Source organism: Ornithodoros turicata, chromosome 4 (genome assembly GCF_037126465.1).
Source record: "Ornithodoros turicata isolate Travis chromosome 4, ASM3712646v1, whole genome shotgun sequence".
Taxonomy (NCBI): Eukaryota; Metazoa; Arthropoda; class Arachnida; order Ixodida; family Argasidae; genus Ornithodoros; species Ornithodoros turicata.
Genome location: NC_088204.1, coordinates 14,938,594 through 14,958,191, shown reverse-complemented (window position 1 = coordinate 14,958,191; position 19,598 = coordinate 14,938,594). Strand labels below are relative to the sequence as shown.

The 19,598-nt window shown below is 45.1% G+C and overlaps 2 protein-coding genes across 2 annotated transcripts in view; one reads left to right on the top strand and one right to left on the bottom strand.

Moving 5' to 3' along the window:
• Positions 1-467: 467 nt before the first annotated feature.
• LOC135391149 (serine/threonine-protein kinase NIM1-like) overlaps positions 468-19,598 on the bottom strand; it is a 30,499-nt gene continuing 11,368 nt past the window's right edge. The window contains exons 3-5 of the mRNA XM_064621263.1: positions 4,627-4,979; positions 3,141-3,409; positions 468-1,839 (exon numbers count right to left, since the gene is read on the bottom strand). Coding sequence (XP_064477333.1) covers positions 1,063-1,839; positions 3,141-3,409; positions 4,627-4,978 — 1,398 coding nt within the window. The 5' untranslated portion in view covers position 4,979 and the 3' untranslated portion in view covers positions 468-1,062. The remainder of the gene's footprint in view (positions 1,840-3,140; positions 3,410-4,626; positions 4,980-19,598) is intronic.
• LOC135391156 (uncharacterized) overlaps positions 2,469-19,598 on the top strand; it is a 211,389-nt gene continuing 194,259 nt past the window's right edge. Inside the window, exon 1 of the transcript XR_010421880.1 lies at positions 2,469-2,898. The gene's annotated coding sequence lies outside the window, so the exon portion shown is untranslated. The remainder of the gene's footprint in view (positions 2,899-19,598) is intronic.

Here is a 19,598-nt window from a genome sequence, read left to right as displayed (position 1 = left end):
TTAATAATTGTGCATCACCTTCTCAAGGTATAGGACGAGAGAGGCTGTGATTTTTGTCTCTGAGAGATCTAACATGGCTGAAGACATCCGTTTATTTTGGCAGTGGAGCTTACAGTATGTTGAACCACCCCGATCTCCCTTTTTGTAAACATGCACCATTGATATGACTTGTGTAGGTCCAAATGACAAGAGGAGTGTTGTCCCTTTAGCGTTGTCCCTTGCAGTAGATTGCTTGCATGGCAGTAAGCAACCTTGTATGGGCATGAAGCTAAAGAAAGGGAGAGACAGCGAGAGACAGGAATATGTGTTGGTCGTGGTATGCGTGGTCTCAATCGCTCCATGGATATTAATTAAGGTCAGTGTGAAACAGTTGTAAAAATGTACCTACGTTGAAAAGAAAAATTGCTTAAGAAAAGCAGCTTTGACGGCAGAAATATAACATATACCAGAATGGACAACAGTCACAGTTTTGCACATCTTTGGACCATGTTTCATATTTTACATGTGGTATTTTATTACGGTATATGTGTTGGTGCAAAGACATAAAAGCACTTTCAGATGTAAAAATTGTTCAGTGGCTGTTAAAAAATGTTGTTCTTTTTCCAACTTATATAGCCTGTACTTGACATCAAGCTTTAGTGATGTGTGGCGGTTCCATGATCAGTATATATGCATAGAGGAATGTAATTTTCCACGATTTTTGGATGTGGATTGTTCAAATTTTTGTAGATTTCCTGCACATCTAAGCTTTGCTGGTTGCTATGACCTCCACTGAATGTACCAATGTCTGTAGCTGCCAAAAAGATGACTGTGTCGCAGTATTTCGGCTACGCCCTTGTTGTACATGGTGTCCACGTGTCCCACTGCGGCAATTTTGGTCCATCCATGTCCTGTCTCGAGACGACTCGCACTGATTAGGTGACACTAAAAATGTGAGTCCTTACGAGACATCCACATTCAATGCAAACTTTCAACAACATGACAATGGCTTGATGAATGTTGATAAGATGTGTGAAGTATCTAAATCAGTTCAACAACGAAAGGGAATGGCTGCAAGCACTATCACAACACAGCACATGTTGTTGATCTGCGGCCTTTGGACAAAAAGAGACGTTCGGTCTTTGCAGAAAGCTTCTCGACCTTGCCACCAGGTGACGGTGTTCCCGTAGCCGTTCCTGCCGATTCGCTGTCTCCCATATCGGGAGGTGGGGCAGTCTGAATCTTGTGAAGTACAATTCTGTAAGCCCCCGTAATACTGCTGCGGGCACCTTTGTCTGAGCAGTCTTTCATCATGTCTTCCGTGATACCCAAGTCATGCAACTGCAAGCGAGTCTCGTACTCTTCGTCGGACACAAGGTCTCCTGGTTCCATAGTGGGGTACATATTGTATTTTGGGTAGCTTTCTGGTAGTCTTTGGCCTTTGAGCCAGTCGGAACTGTTGATATCTGCTATGGACAGCCGTTCCTGAGGCACTTGTTGGAGGATTCCACTTATCAATGTTCGGCACGGTTCGGAAAGGAAGTTGGGCACCTGGTACTGTCCGTCAAGAATCAATTTCTTGAGTGCAGCAACAGTTTGTGCTTTGAATGGCATTGTGCTCGTCACAATGAAGTAGAGGAGAACACCCAGAGCCCAAATGTCCACGTACGGCCCGATGTAGCTTTCGTCCTTGAATAGCTCTGGTGCTGCATAGGGAGGTGAACCACAAAATGTGTTGAGAGCGTCGTCACGGAAGCGTACTTGGGTGCTGAAACCAAAGTCACCCACTTTGACGATGTTATGACCTGCTATGAAGACATTTTCTGCCTTGATGTCTCGATGTAGTATGTTATGCTGATGCTGGAAAGAAAAACATATCAGATTCCAATTCGTTGCACGCACACACACACACACACACAAACAGTGTATTTCTCAAGATGGGGAAAATAGTCAGCCTCAGTATAACATGACACCATGCCACATGATGTGTGTTTACACCTTGCTTCACGCTCAGCGGGATCACAGGAGGTCTGTTACCAGAAGAATCTTACCAGAAAGACAGATTGTCACGACTATCTAAGGGTGGAGTTTGTAGTGCCATGCATTGGGAGTTTAACTTCATTGTCTACTTGATTGCCATATTTGTCGGAATTCAGTTACAGCTGGTGAAAGCATAGTGAAGCACAGCAGCAGGGCTCATAATGGAGCTGTTTTTACTATAGGCTGCATGCCTTTTCATAGATTGAAGTGCATGTCATTAGGATTTTTTATGGCATATTTCTTTGCGAATACTTAACACATTGATGTGACAAATTAGCTGTAGGGGCGGCAGGCACGCACGCTGAGCTGTGGCTCCAGGAGGGGTTAACCAGTACCGAGTGACCGTATCACTGTTTATCACATCGGGAAAACGCCGTTTTGTGTCGTTCTGTACATTATGTACGGATCAGGAAATACCACCCACCTGTACCCCTGCAGGCTGCACCATGTAAGTACGTCGCCGTGATCACGTCACTCGCTATTGGTTGCATGCGATAGTGTTTCGTGACGTCACTTTTGCATGAGACCCCGCTTCGTCGGCGCACGAATACTGCTGTGAGTGCGGTTCTTTGAGGTGTACGTGCGTTGTAGGAGTTACGTTGCAAGCAACTGTATATTTTATTTATTTATCATATTCTTATTTTACATTTTTACCGTTTTATTTTTATTTAACATATATCCCTATATTTAAATAGCGGGACAGCTCTGTTGTGCTGCGAATGTCATGTTGGGTCGTGAGATAACTGAGATAAAATTTGAAGTTCGGAGGAGGCTGCATAGAAGCATTTCGCAGACGACATTTCTGGAGGGGTTTGAGAACAGTAATTTAAATATGAAATGTCAAAGAAATCTCAATGGAAGAAAGTTCTCGTTGCTTGGGTAAGTGTGTTTAATATCTTTTAAAACTGTTGTTGATATTATCAGAACGCGAGTTGATAATATTAGGAAAGTTAGTCCTAGTAACTCGTACTCTCAGTTCGCAGACGACACTCGTGGCGTCCTGATTTTGGGGTTCACGGGTAATTCCTCTGAAGTTTCGCTACATCTTGTTGTTTAATCTTTGTAAAAGGCACAAGGGGTCGGGTTGTGTGTTGTCGATATGGCTGTGTACCGATACGAACCATGTGGTCCACGGCTGAAGTAATTTGGGCAAAGATAAGCCTTGCATCTGCTTCGGGGTAGCGTCCGTCGCTGGTGATTTTGTGAAAGAGCTCTCCACCTGGAGCGAACTCCATGACTAGGTATACTCTGGATAGTGTCTCTACAACTTCGTATAGGCGTATGAGGTGGGGATGGTGGAGCTCCTCCATGCTGGCGATCTCGCGTCGGAGCATGCGCTGCGTCTTGGCGTCGAGCTTCGACTTGTCCAGTATCTTGACCGCTACCTTCTCTGCGAAAGAAATGAGAGACAGTTCTGCTTCACACGTTCCTTCTTTTTAAGCGTGGTTCTCAGTTTTTTTGTTTTTTTTGTTTTTCGCTTGTGCAGGGTTACTGAAGATGAAGTACGGCATTTCTTTCGCTCCGCAAAAGAATGCTGCAGGAAAGACAGACTCCGAAGCTTTTGTAAATGACGTGTGGAGTGCCAAAAAAATCGTGTCAAGCATTTTCAGCTTCCAGATTTGTTTCAGCAAGGTATGAGAGTCGTTTAAAATCATTGTCAAGACACTATTTAGCCACTTTCGTGAGCTCTTGGGCGAATCGTTGGGGCTCAAAGCACATTAACTAAAAGCGGTACAACGAAAGCGCATACTAATGCTTTGAAATCGTTAAAAAGTAGCAGAGCATACTATCATAACAAAGTTTAGGCTGCTACAAAACTACGCAAACCAGCGCACACGCGAGTCTTTCCTTTTCACGGTGTATCGACTGGGAGCTGGATCAACCGGTATTTTTTTATATACACTTTTAGCGCGTAATACGTCATCCAACGTTTAGTATATTCTCGTAGACGATTTTTTTATTCGTTTTATCCTCGTACTTCATCATCGGTAACCCTGCATATCTCTGAGACGCTCAAATGTCAGGAAGTGGTGCACAAGCGTGGGGTTTCTCGCTGGACTCTTGTGGATGATTTTTTGGCAGGTCTGATACATATAAAGAAAGCATATAAATTTTTGAAGATTGTACAACAAGCTATTTAAAAGATATATAGTATATATATATATATAGTAGTCAGTGAGCAATCTTCACCGCATTTCTCTCGCGTCGTGCAGGCAGAGCACGCTTTACAGACGCGTAAGGCATTTCTGCGGCGACTTCCTACATCACGGTCTCTGCACTGATAAAGGTCACCGCGTTCTTGTAGACGGTAAACCACTGATTGATCGATTGATTGGAAAATGAAAGTAAACCACTACTTAACACAATACAAGCGTAGTATGGCGAAGCTCATGATGGACATGATGTTACGAAAGTGTCACTGCCTATATTTTACGTTCGATAAACATGGCCGTCAATGTGGTCTTGTGACAGTCGCGTAAAAAATCACTGCCTACTGGAGCAACGCGATATATACGTGCAAACTCAGAACACCGTAAACATAAGACGTGCGCAATGGTTTACGTGGATAGTTCGCTACGGTACGGAAGAAGAGACGGGAGATCGTACCTTTCACCAAGCAATGAACGGCGAGCTTAACTTGCGAGAAGTTTCCGGAACCGAGGTCTCCTCGAAACCTATAGAACCCGACGCGCCGTCCCAGGGCGACGTCCTTCTGCCACCGATCGTCGTGGTTGAGGGCGTCCAGAAGTCGTTGGTAAGGGGAGACCAGAGGGCAGGGCGACGCTAAGGACGAGGTGGTGGCTTCGCTGGGAGCCTCCTCGCTGGAAGACGTGATGCCCAATCCATCACGTTGGCGGTAGAAGACGAGGTCGTCGTGGTCGCTGTTGAGGGCAGGGAGACGGGAAGCCGGCGGCAGCGGGTGGTGCTCGATGGCGGGAGACACCCGCGCCGCTGGCATCCTGGACAGAGGTCATAAGGCGTGGTTTTTAACGAACTGTTACTTAAAAGGGCGCTAAAGTGCACAAATTCTTTCGTGTGGATTGAAAGATGCTGTTACCTTGAAAGCGATACAAAAGTAACGGGATTCAATTGTTGAGTTCTTCATGATTTATACCCCTGTCACATGGGCAGTCTTCAGTAATGATTGAAACCAATGACCATTGAACTAGAGTCACTGTACCCGGGGGAAGAGTATCGCATTCGCTTTCCCCGTGCCGCCGCCTTGCTCATTCGCCGAGGCGCGTCACGTGGTGCGTTTTCCTCCTCTTTGCTTCCAACCTCCCGCCGGGTCTACGGGGAACACAATTGCTGGGACGCATGTGCGCGTATGTTCGTGTGCCGCTTTTGGTTTTTTGTACGTGAAATGGATCTCAGAGAGCTGAGGAACTACGAACAACCATGTCTGGATGTTGTGCTGCAACGGGACAGAGTCAGGCAAAGCATTTTTCTGCATTCCGACAAGCAAAAGTGACGAGACGCGTAGATCGGCACAGAACCTGCCGGAAGAACTTCGCGCCTACGAATAGCATACGTTTGAGCGAGGTAAATTTCGTGGCGTGTTTATTTTTCATTGCAGAACCTTTGCACACAGTATTGAATAACAGTTCAACTGTGCGAAGAACAGCCGGGCGTATCAAAGTAGTGCTTGTTGGATCTTCCCATTGCGATCCCTGTCCTGCGGTGCTAACAAAACGCCACTATCAGGACCACTTCACACGTGACGACTTCGAGGAGATTCGGAAGAAGTTGAAGTGGACGGCAGTCCCAAGCAGTTTTGCATACCGCGCGGACACCTACGAGGCTGAGGGAGGATCCTATCCCCCGTTCTTCGCACGCAGAGTTCTCCGAGGAGTCACCAAAAGACTTGCACACTGAAGTTGATGACAACATAGTGTAAGATCAAGGGGCAGTGGAGGATGGTAATGCGTCGAAATATATGTAGATATGCACTATGAAAATTATTGAAACTTATGAAAACTATTCCTAAATACTGATCAAGGGGCAGTGGAGGATGGTAATGCGTCGAAATATATGTAGATATGCACTATGAGAACTATTGACACTTATGAAAACTATTCCTAAATATAAATATAAATATAAATAAAAAAGAGTTATGAAAACTATTCCTAAATATTGAGCTGTAATTGTGAGTGAATCAACTTTGCAGAGGAAGACAACACCGTCACAAATTTCTGTGACCAGAGTATCGATGAATATGCACAGGAAAAACCTGCAGACAAGTCATGTGATGGTACCCTCGACAAGGTCGCAGTCTTAAAAGAAACAAGCAAAGGCTGAGACGGAATGTAGTGACTTGAAGCTCACGGTCTACTCCTCATGGAAGATCAACTGCTTGCGTTGGAGCGGGGGATTGGAAGAACAACCCACAGCACTTTACAAGCGCGTGAAAAAACGTTGGAATTCACATAGCCATTGAACGTGTGAAATAGAAATTTAATTGCGAAGACATGAGAATAAAACTGGTGGAGGTTATTTATGTCAACCTGAAGCTGAACACGAGAGCACTATAGTTTTATGTCCACAAAACAAGTGAACTAAAAAAAAAAAAAAAAAAACTCATCTATAGAGCGCAAACGAGACTCGACGATGCCTTTCAGAGGCGAACACGCGCCAGCATAATTCGTCTGTTAGCTACAGAATACAACAAACTACACTGTAGTGACGCTCATGCACTGTTTCGTTAAGTATTAGCAGAGTCCCACCACAGGAAGTCACAAAATTTTTGGTGCACAGCCGCGAAATCAACGCGATGTAACCATGTAACACTGACTATCACGCGATCCGCGGCAGCCGCGGCAGCTTGGAAGCAATATGGCTGCCGGAGCAGACGACGCGGAGCGGTTGCGGTACTCTTCCCCCGGTACAGTGACTCTACATTGAACATGCTTGCAGCGCCATCGAGCGTGTAATGTGTCAACTTATCAGAGAGCAGTGGATCCGATGTGCCTCGAGAAGTTGACATGTTACACGCTTGGTGGCGCTACGCACATGTTCAGTGGCCATTGGGGTCCAATCATGATTGAAGACAGCCCCCGTGTTAAGCGCGAAGGAAACGGCAATTTGCGCTCTCCCTCTGCTCTCCTTCTCAAGAAGCGCGACAGTGCGGAGCGGTTTCCCATTGTTCTACGCAAAAGACTTTCCCCGATGATTGGACCAAGCAAAGGGCTGTGATTGGACAATCTATTCTCAACGCCGTGCGCACTTCTCGAGAGAGAGAGAGAGAGTAGAGGGAAAGTGCAAACTGAGCTTTCAATTGCGCATAAATCACGAACGACGCAACGTCTGAATCCCGTTCCTTTTGTATTGTATTGTCAGCGTGACGGCACCTTCGTATTGTATTTGTACTGTTTTTTGTTTATTATCGACCCGCAAAAGGGGACTAAACCCCAAATTTGTATCGTATCTGTACTGTATTTGTTTGTCAGCGTTTGTATTGTATTTGTCTGTATTGTTTATAACGTTTGTATTGTCAGCGTAATGGCACCTTTAATTTCACGACGAGAAATTTTTTGCTCTTTCGTGTTCCCGCAAGAAGAATTTTGAAATATAATTTAGGCATTCTTTGTTTTCACTTTCTTCGTGATGCCTTTGTTGCATGCTGACTGTGGTGGCAGTACTGCTGGGAAAGCAGAGGCAAATAGTCTCACTTTGAGCAGTATTCGAGCATGGTAAATGCTATTTCCTCGCATCCCTAACTGCTGCACCACCCCTATCAATCGACATAAAATCAACTCAACCCATACGATCCTACCAAGTGCACAGGTGAACTCTGAAGATGAAAGAATTGCTAAAGGGCAAGCGAGCTGGTGATTAGAATTCATACTACAGTACTAAAACCCCGTGACTATAGGGACGACGAAAACAGACATATAACACTGAAAGTTTCGGACAACAATAATGAGCACAGAAAAAAAAGTAAGGTATACACATACGCGTATTTAAGGATAGTGGCTATTCTCGTAACTGTTATCGATATACAGGTTTTCTTTTTTTTAGCCTTTACATAATTTTTATCAAAAAAAGCTACGCGTGCAGCATCGATGTCGTTTTTGCAGTTGAGCTCTACGGCCAGGCGGACATCCCCTGGAAGAGAGTATGTAACTACAAGATGACGAATTATTTAAAATTCATTAATTAACTTTCTAATTAGGGAATTTCGCGGGAAAGCGCGATAACAGAACGAGAGACAGTCCTCGTTGAAATCCATTCTATCTTTTTAGAAATCAAGAAAAGAGCGCGTGCCGCGAAATATCCATGGCTGAATTTCGGTATGCAAATGAGCCGAAACCGAAAACGCGCGCAACCTGAGCAGCGCGTCACCCTCGCCGATGGAGGCTTATCTGGGCCAGAAAGAGGCTTATATCTGGCCAGCGGAGAGGCACCTACTCCAATCAGCTCCATCGCTCCAAATCACGTGACCCTCTGACGTTAAATGAGCGCTGTACTTCCTGCGCTCCCGGTCGCCGCGGTTCCGGTTTCGGCTCATTTGCATATCAAAATTCGGGGATGGACATTTTAACGCACGTGCGTGTTTCAGGGGTTTTTAAACGTGAAATGGCTTGCAACTAGGATAGTCTCTCAATTATGCTGACCTGCTTTTGCCCGAAATCCCCTGATTAAAAAGTTAATTAATGAATTTTAGGTAATTAGTCATCTTGTAGTTGCACACTTTCATCGAGAGGATGTCCGCGTGATCGTAGAACTCAACTGCGAAAACGACATCTATGCTGCTCTCATAGCTTTTTTTAAATAAAAATTCTATAAAGGCTTAAAGAAAACACCTTGTATAAAGAAGTGCAGATGTTGGAACGTAGAAGCGAAAAAGCAAACTTAACTCAGTTAACACAACCGAGTAACGGGCTTTCAAAGCAAAGACAGAAAAAGCCTAACCGGGTGCGATCTCTGCAGCGGAGCGCGCCGTCGATATGAAGCGTGCAGTGCACAATACACGATACGCACAAGAAGGGCGCAGGGTTAGGCCTCGTGGGAACCGACGCGTGTCCGAGCCAGCGGACGTGACCCCGTCATGGCAGAGCAGGCCTTAGCCACCCAGGCACGACTTGTTCGCCGGGAGCGTCGGAGCCCGGGCTCGCGACCGACCCACTGTAGACCACGTGGCCTTGTTTATGTACGGGCTCCGACTTTTGCCCCGTTAATTTGACTCTTCCCTGTTTCCTTTCTTTCCTTTTTTTTTTTCTTTCCTGTTTTGAGTGCGCGTGTGAGGTACATAAAAAGGTAAGGCTCGTGTAGGTGAGCTTTCTTGTGGTTCGCATTCGGGTCATTCGAGGGTTTTTAAAACGGCAAGCACGTGCTTGATTGTGCAGGAGTGCGGTCTGGCATGGTTATGTATGTTGAGGGTAATGCGACCGGCCTGGGATGGAACCGTGTTCGGGTTAAAAAAAAGAGAAGTAAATCCAGGAGATTGGTTGTTAGGGTACAGGTTTTAAACGTTACGCTGGGGTTGATGAACGCTGCGTAATTATCTTTCTTTCAGTGTCCGGGTGTAAATGGGTCGTTATTTCCTTCGTTTCTCTCTCGCTCTCTGTCTCGCTTGTTTGCGTGTGAGTGTGTGTTCGATCTGTGATTCATTTTTATGCTGGTATTACCATTTCTAGAATTTCTGCAGTGCCGTATTTCTGTAACATGGTATAAAAGGACCTGAATTCGTGCATATATTCCCTAGTCCAAATATTACTATCCTAATATTACAAATATTACTTACTATTACTTGTATTACTATTACAAATATTACTTAATATTACTTGTCACAACAGAGTGCGGAAAGAGAAAACAACGGACGACCAGATCATTGTATCTTTTGACGTGAAGGCTTTGTTCACAAGTGTTCCCCTGGCTTCCGTCATAACTCATAAGGTGTATTGAGGATCAGTTGGAACAGGACGACACGTTTGAGGAACAGTCACCGCTACCGATTTCAAATGTGGTAAAATTGTTAAAGATATGTTTGGAAGACTCTTGTTTTGGTGTTAAGGGGTGATTTTTTAAGCCCAGTGGGCAGTCCTGTTTCTATGGCGGTAGCAAACGTGGTAATGGAGTATGTTGAGGACACAGCCCTCGTCAAAATAGGGCAGCATGTGAGTTTCTATCAGCGTTTTGTTGATGGCACGTTTGTGATTATTAACAAGGTTTTCCCGGACATACTGAATGGTGTCCACCATTGTCTCCAGTTCACCTGTGAGAAGGAGATGGATAAGGGTATTCCCTTTCAGGAGGGGGTTTGGACGCAACAGTGCATAGAAATAAATGTGATTCTGGTCTTGTGTTCCATTTTAATTCAGCCCACACAAAGTAGCATAAAAAGTCCGCGGCCCGCGCTTTGGTATCGAGGGGTGGGGATATATTTATTAAAACGAAGAAAAAGAAAGGGGTGGGGCAGGAAAGGTAAGCCAAATGGCATGTCGGCTTGCTATTCCACAAAAAAAAAGACAAAGAAAAGAACAAACGAAAATTAAATAAAAGTAAAAGAAAAAATTGGGAAAATAAAGGATAAAATAACAAAAAGTGAAAGCAAGACGAGATAGATTGTAGACAAACTCTAGCTATCCCTATGGGCTCTGTAGCTATCCCTTCCAATGTCCAGTCAAGGACGGCGGAACTCGGCAGAGTGGAGCATTGCCTTGAACGCAGGGCATACCCGAAATCCTTCATACAGGATGTGTTTAGAAGGGTTCAAGAGGGCCCTCTGAATCGCACGGACGCACCGGAAGGGAACGGCTACGCAACCATTCCATATATTCCGGGCATCCCCGAATCGATAAGACGAGCCCTAGCAAAGGTAAACACCAAATCGGCCTTCAAGCCGCAAATAACCTTGAAGAAACCTTATAAGTCATCCCAAAAACAAGGTGCCTCTAACTGTCAAAAAAAAAAAAAAAAAAAGGGGGGGGGGTGTACAGGGTTTCATGTCAAGATCGCACGAAATCTTATTTTATTTTTATTGATATAATACCGCCAGCCCTTGACAGACCGAAGCAGGGTGGTACAAGATAATAAGAGAGAGAGAGAAAAAAAAATAACAGCACCAGTTATAAGAACAAAGCACAAAATAAAAAAATGCTTCTATCTAATCTAATACTTAAATCGAATCACATACATCTAGATTCACTGTACGAACTACAGCAACCCAGGTCGTGATTACAACCCTTCGGAGAAGCAGTAACGCTAATTTATCCGTCCAAATATACTGGTTACAACGAAATAAGCCAGGGAAAAGAACAACAAACACCGAACTAGGTCACTACTTCATTTTTGCTCTGAGGATGAAATCTGCACAGCTTCCGAAACGTCGATTTTTACTTGTTTTTGAACAGTTGTGACTGCCAGTGAAATATTTGATTGCGAATAAACATGGACGGAATAGATGCCGATCTCACCGAAACCCGGGAAACCCTACCTACGATATAAAGTTCCGTCCACAGCTACCGCGGACACGCCGTACGTATCTCTCCATTACATGTGTATGTGCTTATATAAGGACGCTATCAAGGTTTTTTACCAGTGCGTGCACCGCAGTGAAGCAAGCCGCATGCTGCCGTGACCGCTCCAAACTGTATGCGTGTAAATAAAAAAAGGAGCAGCGGTGTATCATAGCGTGCTAGTGTACTGTATGAGCCGTGGGGGAGAGGATGTTGCGAGAAAAAATCCTTTATTTGCTTCGAAGAATGATTGGTGGGCAGATCGAATGCGTCCTCAGGAGGGGAACGTCACGTTGTCTCTCTGCGTGTGTATGTGGAGGTCGATCGGAACAGATAATAGTGTGCACGTACGGGTAGACTTTCATTGTAGGTTCTGGTACGGCGTGTAGAAGGAAGCGAAAAGAAGTTGTCTGAAGGATTGTGGTCCCATGTGTCAACATGAAGGTCGCGCTACAGGGAGTCTGCAGAGGGAGATCATCTTTGTGCGTGGCTGTATTGAAGTGCAGAAAGGATGACAAAGAAGCATGTGTGCCGTGCCAACACCGCCTAGGGACAGAACCAGGTGGTTGTTTTATTGCTGAAAAAGCTCGCCGTTGTCGGCCTCACGGGTCTGGGCAACGTCACGACTAACGCCCTGGGAGGAATGTGCGTCCTGGGCCGACTTCTAAGGGAACTCTGGCGACATTCGTATGTCTGACAGCGTCCGAGGAGAACTCGGGAAAACACCCTAGACAGTACGGCTGGCGCCGGGATTCGAACCCGGGTACCTCTCGACGTGGCAAGGCCAGCTCGCTGACCACTAAGCCACGCGAGCTAGTGACAGGGCCTGATCGCTTAAACGACGTGTCGTACGAGAGTTCGCAAGAACGACCGGCCTTCGGCGGTCGTTACTATGGAGACTAGCCAACATCAGCCGCATGGGAAGACACTGGTATAGTCACAGGAAGCCTGTATTTGAAATAGTTTGCGGCGGTATTCCCCTTGGAGCAAATATTTCGCCTCTTCTCCCCCAATGCAACACTCCGCGCCTCACCTTGTTCTGCCAATGGAACAATTTTTTTGTGCCTTCCCTTAACAAGACTTTCACCCCAGTTCTGCCAATGGAATGCTTCATGCGATTCTTGTGGAATGCATTAATATGCACACGTAGGTGCTGGTGCTTATCTTAATCTCTCCTCGCCTGACGTGAACAGATAGGACAACATTGCGATCTTCGATATCGTCGTCGCTTTCCACTTATCTTTGCTTCGCGGGATATGAGGGCAAGCTAGCTATATTTGGATATGCAAATGAACGGGTGATAAACGAGGGAGAGCGTTGTTGTGACGTCAGCTGCGTTGTTTGGTAGCCGCCGCTCTTTAACTGTGACGACTATTTATTCAAAGCACGGAAAAGGTGGCAAGGACGCGCGCCGGACGAAGAATACACCTTTGCCCTAATTGAAAACAGACAACGTTTTGAGGAAGTTGTAGCGCATGAGATAAACGAAACGTAGAAGGACAGACAACAACACAAACCCATTCACAACGCCCAGTCACGCACTTCAATTAAATGATGGTAGTTGAAAAGTATTGTTGTTAATTCAAATTCAAAAGCTAATTCATTAATTAAAGCTAACCCAAAAAAAGAACAGTCTCTATTCGAAATATCGGTGGCTCTCGTCCTGAGACCCTTCCCTTAACATATTAAAGCGGTAGATTCATCGGGCACACCTTGGGCGTGTTAGCTTAGCTCAATTGGTAAGAGCCATGGACCGGTAATCCAGAAGATGTGGGTTCGAATCCTACAGCTGGTTAACCTTTTCAGTGACTTCCTTCTTTCAACACTAACGTCAACAGCCGCGTAGGTCCGTCCGTAACAGTTGTGGAGAGAGAAGAAGAAGAGGAGACGGGAAAAGAAGTTACAATGGGGGGGTCACCGAAACGAGCGCGGGCTCTCAAGGATATTATAAATGTAAGCAATTTACTAAGTGGTTTACTTTACTCTTAATAGGGTTGTGACACTTCACCCTGAGCTATGCCGGGCAGTCTTGAATGATGATTGAAATCAACGGCCATTGAACATACGCGTAGCGCCACCAGGCGCATAACATGGCAACTACTCAAAGAACATTTGATCCAATACTCCCTGACAGGTTACCACGCTACACGCTAGATGCCGCTACGCGCATGTTCAATGGGCGTTGATTTCAATCACCATGCAAAACTGTCCGGGTATTATTTGCGTCGGTGTGAACATGCATTGCTAGCTTTGCGGCAAAAGAAAAAAAAAGGGTAATAGACGCGTACAAGATCGGCGCCGCGAATACCAAAACTCGTTCTGCTCTGGCATGACGGCATGCATCGCCGCCAGTGAGGTGGCCGTGGGCAAAGTCACGTGCTTTCGAGAACCAATAGGAATGGCCGAGGCCATTGCTCATGTGACGTCAGAGTACGTGTGTTATCTCGCCAAGTACGACGCCTCGTAAGAATTATCAGCTTTTCATCAATACTATTTGCGGCGAGACCCTCACTAGGGGCGCCACTGTGCCGTCTCTTGGTGGGGATCCCCGATTCGGTTTCGTTTCTGTTACTTATAGTAAAAACTGTCATATTGGAATAAAAATGCGATTTACTTGGAACACATATGTCGTTTTCTTCATGAATCACCAGGAAATATCAATGCTGGACAGCCCCTAACACGTGTAATACCTTTATACGCAATGCAATGTGAGAATACTGCCCGGGGACATCCCCACGACAAGGTTCGTTCAGTGAACACCAGGGGGCGACTCCCAAACTTCTCGGCGCGAATACTCTGGCGTGTAGTACGATGCCTGTATCATTCAATGAACCACATTTGTCTAAGTGTCACAACCTCTTCATGTTCCACCAATGAGTCCCATTCAGTATATGTTTAACGCATCGGGATAAGCGAGCCTCACCGTAATTTTGCTTACCGAAGCCATAGGCTCACAGATTCACAAGGAAAACGAAACCTAGCTACTAAGCTAAATACAATTAATTGTTGGACTCTTAAGAAAGAAAAAAAAAGGAGTCATTTTAGTCCTTTTGGGGACTAAATGCAATGCCACAAAAATTAGTCCCTTTCGGGAGTAAATGCATGGGAGTAACTGATTGTCACAGAGTGGGGACTGCATTTCACTACTCTGTTATAATAGTCCTACGTACATCATTCGTGCGCATTAATGAAAATACTTTGAGTTAAACCGTGATATGTCGAGTGATATAAAATCGTGCGACATTCGTAGGGCACAATTTCGCAAGAAAGAACCGCTTACTATTTTTTTCCTCTGTGTGGGTGGAAAATGGCTATGTTAGCTACGTTATATATAGCCTTATTCCATCAGATGTCGCATGGCCATTCTTAGTGAAAGAAGCACAATGATCAAGTTTTAAGATTTTCTAGGTAGAAGAACGACGTATAAACAGAGAGATCGAAGTATTGAGTGATGCTGAAACGTGGAACAAAATGTCAATCGTTTGCAGAGAAATGTGTCCGGACGTCGGACTAATTTTCTCTTCGACCGCAGCGCGAAATGATGCACCAGAGTTCCTTGTAAAACGTTTCCTCCTGTACATGGGAATTGGGGTGGAAAACTTTCCACGTCGTCCGTTTCTGGTGCATCCAGTATGTTAATCGAGACTGAATTGCGTTTTTGTTTTTCAAAAGAAAGCAAAAGCCAAGCGCGTTTAAAAGCAGAACGCGGCATCGGTGCCACTATAGTCTGCCTCGTGTGTGTGACTATGAATTTTTTATTTTTCAAGATTTTTGTCTCGACCCCTAAAAAAAAAAACGAACAACATCAATGCCCATTTCATGCTCTTGGTGGGTATTTATTGAAGCAGAATAATATACGAGCGTACTATCATCTGCTTTGTCGCCCATGCATTATACTACGACTGTTCAGCGTGCTTCAGCTTCGGTTTTAACTAGTCAGCAGGGAAGTGTCATGTGAGCATTGAACAGTGAGGGAACAGCGATCAGTGATTCTACTTTAGTTCTTCTTTTTTCATGCTTCGTCGCCGTGTTCATATCACGGCTCCTATGTGGCGCAGACGCGGCAGTGTTTTGCCTCTAGTAACAGTCACGTGAGCAATGAACAGCGAAGGAACAGTGACCAACAATTCTAATCTGTTTATTCATACGCTGATCGATTTACCGTGTTCCGTGTTTTTTTTTTCGTGTTCCTTTTCTTCCCCTTTCCCCCGTTTTCGTGTGAATAGCAAACCGACATTCGACTGGATAAACTTTCCCCTTTCCTAATAAACTTCCCTCTTCCTCCCGTTCAATCTCACCGTTACACTTCTGTACCACGTCATGAAACACGGGACAAATGATGGCATTGCTTGACATACGTATGAAAAGCAATTTAGGCCACACAAGGCCTGTTTGCTGTTGAACGTGACGTAGTCGCTAGAAGTCCCGCCACGATTTCAGCGGCCGTAGCCATCGAAGCGAGCCACCATGAGCCGTCATGAGCCGCATGCGCAGTCACCCGTAGCCAAAGGGTTTTTGTATTTGAAATCGTCTGCAGTGAAATGTGATAGGACAAAGAGAGAGAAGAAGCCTTCTTTAGACGGGACCAGCTCCCGTGGCCCAGTGGTTAGCGTGCTGGCCATGTCACGTCGAGACTGGGAGGTACCCGGGTTCGAATCCCGATATGGTTTTTTCTGGTTTTTCCTCGGACGCTTTCGGACATATGTCGGCACAGCTCCCTTAGAAGTCGGCCCAGGACGCACATTCCCATAGGACTTCAGTGGTGACGTTGCCCACCTCTGTGAGGCCGACAACGGCGCGCCCTTTCGGCAAAGCCACCACCACCACCTAGGTGGCATGGGGGTTCCCTTAGAAAACGGACCAGGGCGCACATTCCCCCAGAGCGTTAGTCGTGACGTTGCCCACCTCTGTGAGACCGACAACGGCGAGCTCTAATGGCGGTCCAATGGGACGCCAATCTTCCCCTTCTCCACAGGAGAACGCGCGCACTCGAACCATCTCGCAACCCAGAAAACCGGTTTTGGATGGAGGGGACTCAACATGGACGGCACGTTATTGGAAAGAGAAACCACGTGACACGATTGGCCCAATCGCGGACACCGAACGGTGGCTCCGGCGTGGAAAACGAATGCGATACTCTGTACCCCTATTTAGTGACTCTAGTACCACCACCACCACCACCGTATGGGGACGCTATTTACATTATTTTCCTTTTCCCCCTCGTTTCCGCGTCAATGCAACGTGTAAAAAAAAAAAAAAAGTGAGACTGCAGGAAACCCACCATATAGTGTGCACTGATTCGAGTGAGGTGGGATGTCGTATTCCGTGTTTTCGATGCAATCGCGAGGCTCTGATTGTGCCCGTTATAAAAATATCGTAGGGCAGTGGTGAACAAACAGTGCTCTCATCAGTGGGATGGCTCAGCTCCCGTTAATTAAAAAGCTACCAGGTGGAAACTAGATAAACTGGCGGGGTGATCAATAGTGACTTCACTTAACGCGCTGTCCTCAACCAAGAAATGATAGACACCATCGCATTTTCATATCTTTTTTTTCCTCAACATCAACATCAACATCGATCTTGCTCGCGCTTAAAACAAAGAAGAAAAAAAGAGAAGTATGTTCAAAGTTGAACAACGCACCTGGTAGGTGAACGTGTAGGTTGTGCAAAAATTCGGATTTTTCGAATACAGAAGCGTATAATCGCGTATTCGACCCGAATTCGGAATCGAATATGGAACTCTATACTGGAATTTCGAATTGAAGCGATATCATCTCTTCCAAACGGAATATATTGGAAGTATAGTTCCGTATATATATATATATACCCCAATATCTATATATATATCTATATATATTTTTTTTTCGTCCTGAAGAAGGCGGAGCTTCCGCCGTAACGTAGACGTCGCCCCTAACTTTTATAACTTTTAAGTTTTAATAAATCCCCGTTTGTTACTTCCCCTACTTTCGTCTTCTGTCTCCCATTTATCTCAACGTCCACTATAATTACGTAGCCGTCCGGCCCAACTTCAACTTTTCAAGATGTAGGGGAAAAAAAAGCCATTAAAGAAACAAGTAGATGACACTAGACGTGTTTGAAATTCAAAATTACATATTAAGATGGCTTCTATGGCGATATATATATATATATATATATATATATATATATATATATATATATATATATATATATATAGGTTGAGGTAAAAATATTATCAAACGGCCACGAAGTGTTACAGAAGTTGCAGAAAAAGACGCGGAAACAGATTTTACGGAAGTTACAAACACTAGTTTATTACGTAGGGAGACGTTAAAAAGTAAAATGGGCAGGAGGTCGACTTTTCGACAGTGGCACTGTCTTCGTCAGGACAAAAGAAGTCCTGATGGCGTACGCCCGGAGAAAAGGTATAAAACAAAGCGAGTGTTACTTATAATATGAAGATCAGTGAGCACATATAATCACGTGTGTATTCTCTATATCGATGTGTATGCGCTGTGTATGTGCTTGGTTCGGTTCGGTACTGCAAGTAGTGCCTAAACTTCGCATAAACTTCTAATGGTCGTGGCATTGCATCTAGTCCCAAAAAGGACTGAAATTACTGTCTTTTTTTATTTCTTTTTTATTTCTTGTAGTGTACATCCATTTGAGTCGATTCGAAAGAGAAAAGAAAGATGTGTACGAATTACTTTTTCCGTGTCAGTTTTTGATTGCCTCGCTTCGTTCTCACAGAACAGCGTTCAATAAGGCAGACCGTTATAAGCGTTTAATGGCTAATGGGGTCATCACGCGAGAGTGGCGGTATAGAGGAGAGGCATATTGGCGTTAGTGGCACAAATATTAGTCCTCTTGTACTCGCCGTTTTAATGGATCTGATATGATAATGGGCGAGGGGGGGGGGGGAGCTGGAACTAATAAAAGAGAATTCTCTGTTCCGGTGATTAAAGCGGTGTGCCTCATTGTCCTCTTTTTAATGTATTTGGTGGTGGTGTTCGTGGGGGGGGGGGGGGGGAAAGGTTACGTAACGACACTCTATATATTTATCTTTATCTCTTTATCTTTTGCCTCTCACATTCTAAATGCTTTACTGATCATAGTGTTAGAGGAACTTTGTGTCTAGTACACGTCGTTGACGCAGGGACGTGCCCAGGATTTTCGTGGTCGTGGTGGTGGTGGTGGTGAGGGGCGGGGGGGAGGGGGTTGAATCTCCGTAAAGTGGTGTGTGGGGCGTGATACCAGTATCGGTTCGTTATGTTACTCGTATCAGAATATCTGAGGGTCGTGTTGGAAGTTTCTTTGCGTGTGTCCGGGGGGATCCCTGCGTTGAAGGCAGCTCACCTGGGATGTTTTTGTCAAACTCTCGCAGGGTTTTCTTCCAAGCTTTTTTTTTTTTAAAGATCTTCCTTAAAGAGACATGCATCGGTCTTTTACGATGAAGAAGCGAATTTTTAGAAAAAGAAACAGCGTCCGAGACACAGTTCAAACGTAGCGAAGCGCTGTATTTGGGGTCATTCTGCAGTTTCAAGAAAGAAAGAAAGCGAGAGAGAGAGAGAGAAACCTTCCACCGATCCGCCGATGCTTTTGGTATCCGTACCCTACACCGACCAGTCTTCAGCAGACCGGAAGCACTCTACGTAAACGATAGGAAGCTGTCAAATCTAAGCAAAGCTAAGCAATATGATGTCAACTACTAGAAGAATAACGCGATTGACCCCCCCCCCCCCCCTCCACAAACACACGTCACACACACCTTCCTTGAATCTACTAAAACACCGTCCACGTTTATGTGGAAAGGATGCGGTCGGGAGAGGATGCGGAACGGCGTTTATTGACTTTGAACGCTGGCGAACACACATACACATGCAGGCATCGAAAGCACATAATCTAATTTCAACTCCCGCTCAAAATAAAGCCGCCTGCGTCTCATATCCCGCGAATGCTGAGGGTGTTGCATAACACACAGGTGAGGGTGAAGCCTAGCGTTTTACAAGTTGACAGATGCCCTGCAGTCGATCATCACAGAGCGTGGCGGGCGTGCAGAAAATGCGCAACACCATATTATTATTATTATTATTATTATTATTATTATTATTATTATTATTATTATTATTATTATTATTTTCA